Source organism: Cylas formicarius, unplaced genomic scaffold, assembly GCF_029955315.1.
Source record: "Cylas formicarius isolate icCylForm1 unplaced genomic scaffold, icCylForm1.1 PGA_scaffold_10__41_contigs__length_53128322, whole genome shotgun sequence".
Classification (NCBI taxonomy): domain Eukaryota; kingdom Metazoa; phylum Arthropoda; class Insecta; order Coleoptera; family Brentidae; genus Cylas; species Cylas formicarius.
This window is the reverse complement of record NW_026844214.1, coordinates 28,865,380-28,873,810: the sequence shown is the minus strand read 5'-3', so window position 1 is coordinate 28,873,810 and position 8,431 is coordinate 28,865,380. Positions and strand designations below refer to the sequence as shown.

Genomic DNA, 8,431 nt, shown 5'->3' with positions numbered 1-8,431 from the left:
CTTTCACCCTTTTTAATTTTCCCGCCTGTTGGTTAAAAAATGTTGACTTTAAACGGAATCAAATTGGTAGAGTAGGTTGGCAGATCACATACTCGTACGCCCATAACAGTTCGGAAAAGTTTTATTGGACTGTTAAATCATTCTTGTAAAAATTCAAACAAATAAACTACACTTCAAGAAGTTCATTTGATTATTCAATTTTACACTGCGTCACCTAATTGCGCGAAACCATCAAAATAAACGTAACTTGAACTTTATGTTGATCTAAGGGGTGCTAGAAAACCAAAAGTAATTTATCTATGGCTAAAAAGAGGAATCGGAAAAATATGGTAGGTTATGTTTGGTTAATGTTTCCTTAAACTTTTGTCTAATTTTCTTAAACAATGGACATAAAAAGAGAAAAACGAAATGAAACAGACGAAACTGTGGAAATAATCCACCTGGATATTGAAGGGGATAACCGATTGGACGATAACAAGATCAAAGCTGAAACCCCAAAAACTGCCAAGGATTTGTTTTCGGATTTTAAACCTGATTCGGCAAGCGATTTCGATCCGAACGATGAAGAAGATGATTCTGAAGAGGACGATGATCAACCATTATCGAAAAGAATAAAAAAGGAACATATTAGAGGTCGGAAAAGAGAATCGAAATCAAATGGGACCCCAAATTCAAAGAGACAGGTAAATCATATTATGTATATGTTATTTTTATTTATTGAATTTGCTTGTTTTAAGTACTTACAAAAGTATAAGAAGGAGTGGGAAGATATACCATCAGTTAAGCCATGGCTTTCAGAAAGTGTTCATGGTGAAACTTATTTTTACTGCAAATTCTGTAAGAAAGACTATAAGTGCGGGAAATCTGAGGTATTCAAACATATGTCATCTATGAAACACAAAAGGAATACTACACATCCACCATCTGAGAAGGTTATTAAGAAGGTAAGAGTTAATAGTATTTATTTTACTTCAGAAGCAGTAAAATAGAACTTAATAAGTGGTGTAACAGTAAGTCTGCATTTAATAGGTGGACTAAAATTCAGCATAGACACATGTGGAGGTCTGTAAAGAACACATTTATTAATGGTGGATAATATTTTCCGCCTCTACTTGTCCACTGCTTTTCTTTTGGTATTCTCTGCATATTGAAAATGTGAAAAACATGTCATCCATCAAATCTAATCCATCAAACTAAGAAATTGACCTGAATTGATGATAAGCTTGTACAAAATTAAGCACCTAAAATAAATAAGGTTACACCTTGGTGACAACAAACAGTTTAGAACCTTTGGCAGTTGCCATTTGAATGTTGCAGTGCAGTGTTAGTGCACAGTTAGTTCATGGTGTAAAGTAAATTTTAATTTCTGTCACAGTGCTCTCATACACAATCTCTGTAAAAAAACTTGTTGGTGGAAAGTGGTTAAAATTATTTTATTTTCATTTTAGCAAATGATGAAGTTTAGAGGGTTGCTGTGTCCTGTCGTAACACCATTTGTAAAGTCTAGGTAAACATTTGTTTTAGTCTTTTTTTTTGTTCATTATTAAAATTTTAGAGCCAAAGATGTTTGCTATGACTTGATAAAGCCATATATAAAATTCTTAAAAGCTTGTGGAGTTAAAGGTGTTCTTGGTTGGTAGCACAAACTGCACCTAAAAATTTTTTATTTACATATTTTTATGTTGCAGTGAACGATGTATTGGGGGAAGGTATGTCACTCACCATTAGTGAAAGAAAAAGAGTTCTCGAATATTGGGTAAATTTGTGCAAGGAATGTGGCATTTTTGTTATGGTACAAATAGGAGGAGCACCTTTGAGAAGTGTAATTGAACTGGTATACTCTATTTACCTTTTGGTTAATTATAATCTTTTAATATGCTCCATTTAAGGCTCTTCATGCTGAAAAAACTGGCGTCGGCGCTATTGTTCTTCTACCGGACCTTTATCACAGACCGAAGGATCATTTAGACCTGATCCGTTATATTAAGACAGTTTCTCATAGTACTGGGTCAATGCCAATACTGTACCACCACTATCCAAAGTTTACAGCACTTGATAGTAAGTTGAAGTACTCAAGAATTAAACTTTGCATTACTTTTTCTTATTAAAGCACAGTATAAGTTTTGAAAATATGAAATGGGATAACTAGTAATTCTTTATAAGTCTTAGGAAATAAATTAAGATGGACTTGGTTTATAAACAACATGATAAATTGCCATGTTTCTGAAAGCTTGTCTGCAATTGATATTTTCTTTCTTCACTGTATCCTTGATTCATGATACTCATTCATTTTAAAATACTTTCAAGGTTGTATCACTTTCGGTTATTTTAAATTAAACACCCTGTATATTATTTCAGTTTTGGATTCCTGCTTAGAATAGTTCCAGTTAGAATAATAAAACAATAAAATGGAACTAAATTAGCTGATTTTTAAGTTTTTTTTTACGTTTTCGTTTGACAAAATGGAAAACCTTATCATAGATTTCATAATTTTGATACATTTAACTACTAGAACTGTGTGTAACAGAACACAAATTCCAATTAGGGTCAAGCGTCAATGTCATTGGCATAAATAGAAATTTTCATGGCTAAACTATATACGGTGCCACTTGACCAAGTAGCAAATACCGCGAGCGATGCTATAATATTCAGGGTGATTGGAAATAATGTGGAGATATTTTGGAGGCTCGTTTTAGATATCAAAATAATAAAGAAAGATTTTAACTGTGAAGATGATATATCTCAATATTTTTGCAAATAGTGAAATAAAATTTTGGAAGTGCTGAATGCCCACTATTTAAGCACACCGAATATCAAAATTTATGTCTTACTATGAGATAATATTAGACAATATGGGCATAATAATAATTTCACATGGAGCGAACATATATCATAATATATCATTTCAGTTATTTAGGTTCACTACAAATAATTGATATATAAAAAATAATTGAATTGGTATGTGACTAAGAGTATTTGATTTTTAAAAAATCTTTTTTTGGATTAAGGGCCTATTAAGGCTACATTGTAAAAATATTTTCGTTGTGTCCCAAAATCAAGAAAAGTATCAAAGTTATAGTTCGTAAAATAACCTTGTATAATTTTTTGGTTTTGGTTTGTATGGTCAAAATTAAGGTGAGTTTAAATAAGTCTTAGTATCCAAACTTTATGGTTTGTGACAAATCTTCAATTTTGCAAATAAGTAAAATCCATGTTCATTGATTTAAAAAACAATGTGTCCCAATTGAATTAAACAAGTTATTATCTTTTAAATGTAATCATTATTTAACCATAAATTTTAGACATCTTGTTTAAGTTGCGAAAAATTTTACAACTTTGACATAGAAATTTATCAATTTCTACGCCACAAGAATGATTTGGTTCACAAAAAAAAACACCAGCTGAGAAAATAACCATTAAACCTTAAATAAACTTACCATAATTTTGACTCTGACAAAGTTTCCTGCAGAACCATCATCAGAAATTCGTTTTTCATGATGTTCTAAGTAGTATGATTTAAAAAACATTCGATGTTCCTTTTTTTTGCAATGGCAAATTTTTCTTCTGTATTTTTTTACGTAGAATTTAATGGTTTAAACTTATTTAACATAACTTCTAAAACTTATGGTTTATTAGTTGCCTCTTCTGTACTACGCCCCATAATTGAATAGAACTTAAAATTACCTTTGGAAAAAAAATATTGAAATAGGCTATTTCATATGCGCGTGCGAGGCATTTGAAATATAGCAGTCAATAAGCGTTCAAAAACCAAAATGGCCGCTGACAGTTTGTCAATTCGACGTTTACATTTACGGGTTTCAGTTTACATGTGGCATTGTTACGGCAGTATTTCCTCAAAATATGAGAAAGAAAGTGGAAAGTGGCGCGAAAAAAATAAAAGTTTTGCATTTTTGTACAAGTAGGCTTTGGATGGTGCTACGGTAATACCGAAGTGCGTGTACTGGTAATTATCAAATTGTGTTTTTTTTTCTGCAAAGACGGCAGGTTTTTGTTTAATTAAGATTAACTTTTACCAACAGTCCCAGCAAGGGCGGCGAGGTACGGTATTAGGGAAACAGATGGCCATAGACATTTGAAAAAATGATTAAGTAAATCGACCAAGAGGAAATGCAGAAAATTATTTTAGAATTTCTGAAATGACCAGCAGGGGCGTAATAGTTATCTTCAATTTTAAAATTCGATTTCTCCAAAAATATCTAATATTAACCATGGTTAATGCGACTACTATTTCAAAGGTGAGACAAATTCAAATGATTTTTGTGTAATGCTCTATTTCTGCAATGAAAGTGGTGGGCGCGCTTCAACACTTTCGTAAAAATAAATATCTGGCTTCAAAAACGGCTTTTTCTAAGCTGTCAATAGTGGTATGAGTGACTCCATTTTGGTTGTTTAACTAGGATTTTTCTGACATAATTGCAAAAAAAATATTTTATGCAAAATATTATTTTCTGAAAAAAAAAAGAAGAGCAACGATATGAGGTAGCGAAATAGAGGCTCAACAACCTAGTGAAAACCGTATCTCAATATATCTATCCTAACCTTAAAATGTTGAATCAAAGAACTTAGCACTCAAAAAAAAAGTGGTATTTTTTGAAAAATTTTCCTTTAACGGATTGTTGCTAATGTACCAAATAAAATAATTTAATATTTAGGATGCCAAATGATATTTTGAATCTAACTAAAATTTTGCGATTGATGCTTATTACTTTGTTTACAATTCCTTCGAAGGGCACCAATTAGTCCCTACCTGAAATTTTGTTTGTTTTCAAATATTTACTATTATATAACCAAATTTTTTTGGGTCATTGGTTCGGTCCATTTTTTCGAGACCATCGACTGCCATAGATCGTCTTACTGTTTCATTTCTATCATTGTCCAATTTGGATGTTCTATTGCTTTTTCTCCAGTAGTCCATTTTCATAGCCGAATTACTGTGTTGTCTCTTTTGCTTAATTCCCAGGTTTCGCAGTTATTATTATTTACTATTGTCACTTATTTTTTTCATTAAATATTGCATTTAATCACTCACTCGGTCACTAATGAAATTGTTGGAGACAAACTAATTTTATTATAGATGTGTTTAAATAGCAAAATGAGGAAAACCATTTAAAAATTATTAAAATATCATTTTTGGCTGGAATAATTCATATACATATATTTATCAATAATGCCATGAGAACAACTTTTGTTTTTATCTTACCAAACGCTACACATCTTGTCCTGATTTGACGGTCGTCAAAGTTTTTTTCAGTTTAAATTAGTTTAACTTTGTTAAATGTTTATGGTATTAAAAACGTCTCATTTAAACTCATCGTATTCCAGTGTCTAGAAGAAATCGACGCCTTAGAACCTAAGAAAAATGTTTATTTGAATACATATTTTACTATTTAAATAATTAATAAAATTGTCCTCAATTCATTGGAGCAACGGGTCCAATAGCTGCCTCCGTAATAGCTTCGGTTCTATTTTTCATGTTGTTGTTGTTCGTCATCTGCTCGAGTCTGACAAAATCCAGAGAGCTCGACTCCACCCACAGCATCTGACAAAATCGAAAGCATCGACCTGTCGAAAAATTGTGACACAAAATCTTCAAAGTTCAATAAAGTTGAAAGTCACGTAAGATTTTCTGATATCGTTCGGGTCTATGCCCGGTTAAAGGGCTATTAAGAGTGGTATAATATGGGTGGGTCCTTGTGGGTAGTTGTTTCGAGGACCTTGAACCGTATGCCTGAAAGTCAGCTGTAAATAGCTTTAAAATAGTATGCACATGATTAACATTAGAAATTTGTGTAGAAGTCGAGTTTTAAATTTGGTGGTCATTTTAGAAACTCGAAAATAATTTCCAGCATTTTGTTTTAACTGATTTAGTTTTTTTTTTTTCAAATTTTGTTCATTTATATCGTGCTTCGTTACTGTCACTGGAACAGCTTGTATAAATAAAATTTATTCTTTTTTTCACAGTGGATATGAAGAAGTTCCTGTTGGACATAACCGGAGAAGTGGACACATTTGTAGGGTTAATTTATTCTACAGGAGATTTACAAGATACCGTCTCAGTCATGGAATTGAATCCCGAAAAGTTTGTGGTATTCATGGGAACAGATGAGGTATAAATATGTTACAAATCTTAGATATGGAACAGTTGGTGTTTTATCGGGTGCCATTGTTAGGGTATGTTGGGTGCGGTAGCTAGCGGTTTCACCTGTGTGATGGGCAATAGTTTGAATATACTTCCAAAACTCGCAGAATCGATCTGTTCCTGTATGAAAAATGGAGAAATCAAAAGCGCGCAAGCATCACAAAGTTTACTAACAAAAGCAATCACAAATATATATAATTATGGTAATACTTTATGTAAGCATTTATGTTACATTTATGATGATGATAACAAAAATTTAAAGGTGAGATGGTTCCGGCTTTGAAAGCAGCCATGAGTATAGTAACCAAACTGCCAATGGATACTGTCCGAGATCCCATGCAGGGAATATGGGAAGGAACCCTAATTAAAATGAGAGAAAAATTGAGAGAAATTGGGATTATATAGTAAGTTTGCTTTAAACTTTTCTGCTAACCCCCAAATCACTGTTTTTTTTTATTGCAGATTGGTTTGTTCATGAATTAAGAGAAAATTTCAGGCTCAAAATGATTTCGGTGAATTTTTATAAAGTAAATTTTATATTTATCAATTTTTTAGTTTGGTTATTGTCTTATCCAAAGATTTTAGAGCTCATCTTATTATCTAAATTGGAACACAGATTTTTATATTGACACCTTTGGTAAGCTTTAAACTGAAATAGCCAGGAGTTTTTATCTGAACATTGTGGAGATGTTTAAAGTCTGTATTTATAAAAAGATCCTTTCTTAAATATTGGTTATAGTAAAACTTTTTTTACTTTATTTATTAATAAATGAAATTTTGTAGAAAGTCTAAGCTGTGTTTGTTTCTTCTGCTATGAGATGTTGCAATAATTCGCGTCGCCACTAATCATGACAATTAAAAACGATTTTATTAGCTTGGTAACTTTGACCCCAATTTGATGAAGGTTCGCAGGATTAAGTAAGTTCTATTGCCTCTATTGACTGTTAGTACTGACAAAATTGGTATTTTAATGTTTTCTTATTGTCCTACAATCAAAAGTTCCACTTTTTCTGGATGTAATATAAAGTCAAGTATTGCAAACTTCTGTGGTATATGGTTTGTATGTAGTCACTATTTTGCATTCGAAAATTAACAAACAACAAAACTGAGAGAACACATTGGAGACCACCTAAGACATGGAAATGATATCGAGGAATCCATGACGCTAACAGGTTTTAAGATCTCAAATGATAATAATAAGAAGACAATTGAATTACACATAGACAAACTTAAATGTGTTATAGATGGATTTCATTAGTATCAATCGAGACTTATGTTGTTGTTTATTTATTGAGTGTAACTAAGAACTTCTCTGTCTGGGATAAATGGGATAAATGGCTAGCTTTCCTTTATTTTAAATTGATACCCTTACAGGGTGAAAAAGGAAAATGTCAATTTTTGAAAAACCACAATATTTTCCTTATTATAGGAGCTGAAATGTTCAAAGGATACGCCGATGCTAACAGTGGCATACAGCCGAAGTAAACTTTTCTTTACTTTTTTAACCCACAAAAAACTAAAATACACAGAATTTTACAACAAAATTAGAGTACGTGTTCAAATAATCCGCCTTTTTGTTGCACGCATAAGATATATCTTCTCAACACTGCTTTACAGGACTGTTTTAACACTTGTGGAGTGGTACTGTTAACAGCTTCTCTTAATCCTCCAACGTTTTCATAGGACCTACTGTATACTTAATTTTTGAAGTGACCCCATACAAAGAAATGAAGCAGTGTTATGCCTGGGGATATAGAATCTAACTGGTCCCACCACCTGTTAGGAAATTTGTAATAATCTATCCATTGTGTAGCGGTGCGTCGCACAGAGATTCGATCCCTATATCTTAGGAGGCAAAAACCAATTGATTAATCTAGTAACTTTTGAAACGCTCAAGTGTTGGTAAGTGTCGCATAACATCATAATTATGTTTGTTTTTGACATTTGCCAACATGCGTGTTGTGAATTTAATTGTGCAGTTTGATTGAATTTAAGGATAATTAGGATAAAATAAAGCTGTTTTGTTTAAAAATAGAAAGAAAATTGAAGTTGGCCGCTTATTTTAACAATTAAATATTATTTTTTAACTAACTTACATGTTTTAGGCCCGACCTAGACCGTCAATAAGTAATAAGAGCGAAGTAAACTAAACTAAATAATATTGCGTTTTATTCTGCTGTTGTCAACGTCTATAAAACGATGAAAACAAAAACATACAAAATATTGCGCAATATTGTTGACCGTCTAGGCCTTCTTCAAATTAGTATAACA

General features: G+C 32.0%; 1 protein-coding gene across 3 annotated transcripts; it reads left to right on the top strand.

Moving 5' to 3' along the window:
• The first annotated feature begins 294 nt into the window (after positions 1-294).
• On the top strand, positions 295-6,963 carry LOC132702155 (N-acetylneuraminate lyase). Of its 3 annotated transcripts, XR_009618858.1 has the most exons (11): positions 295-683; positions 738-944; positions 1,449-1,507; positions 1,556-1,632; positions 1,689-1,834; positions 1,890-2,058; positions 5,983-6,128; positions 6,192-6,363; positions 6,423-6,564; positions 6,623-6,687; positions 6,746-6,963. XR_009618858.1 is itself a non-coding variant. In XM_060670621.1 (10 exons), coding segments are annotated over exons 1-10 (1,419 nt in total). In that variant the 5' UTR covers positions 295-383; the 3' UTR covers positions 6,624-6,962. The 3 variants fall into 3 exon arrangements, 2 of the variants coding, with proteins under 2 accessions (XP_060526604.1, XP_060526616.1); XM_060670621.1 differs by having other exon boundaries at positions 6,623-6,962; XM_060670633.1 differs by lacking the exons at positions 6,623-6,687; positions 6,746-6,963 and having other exon boundaries at positions 6,423-6,565.
• The last annotated feature ends 1,468 nt before the right edge of the window (positions 6,964-8,431 follow it).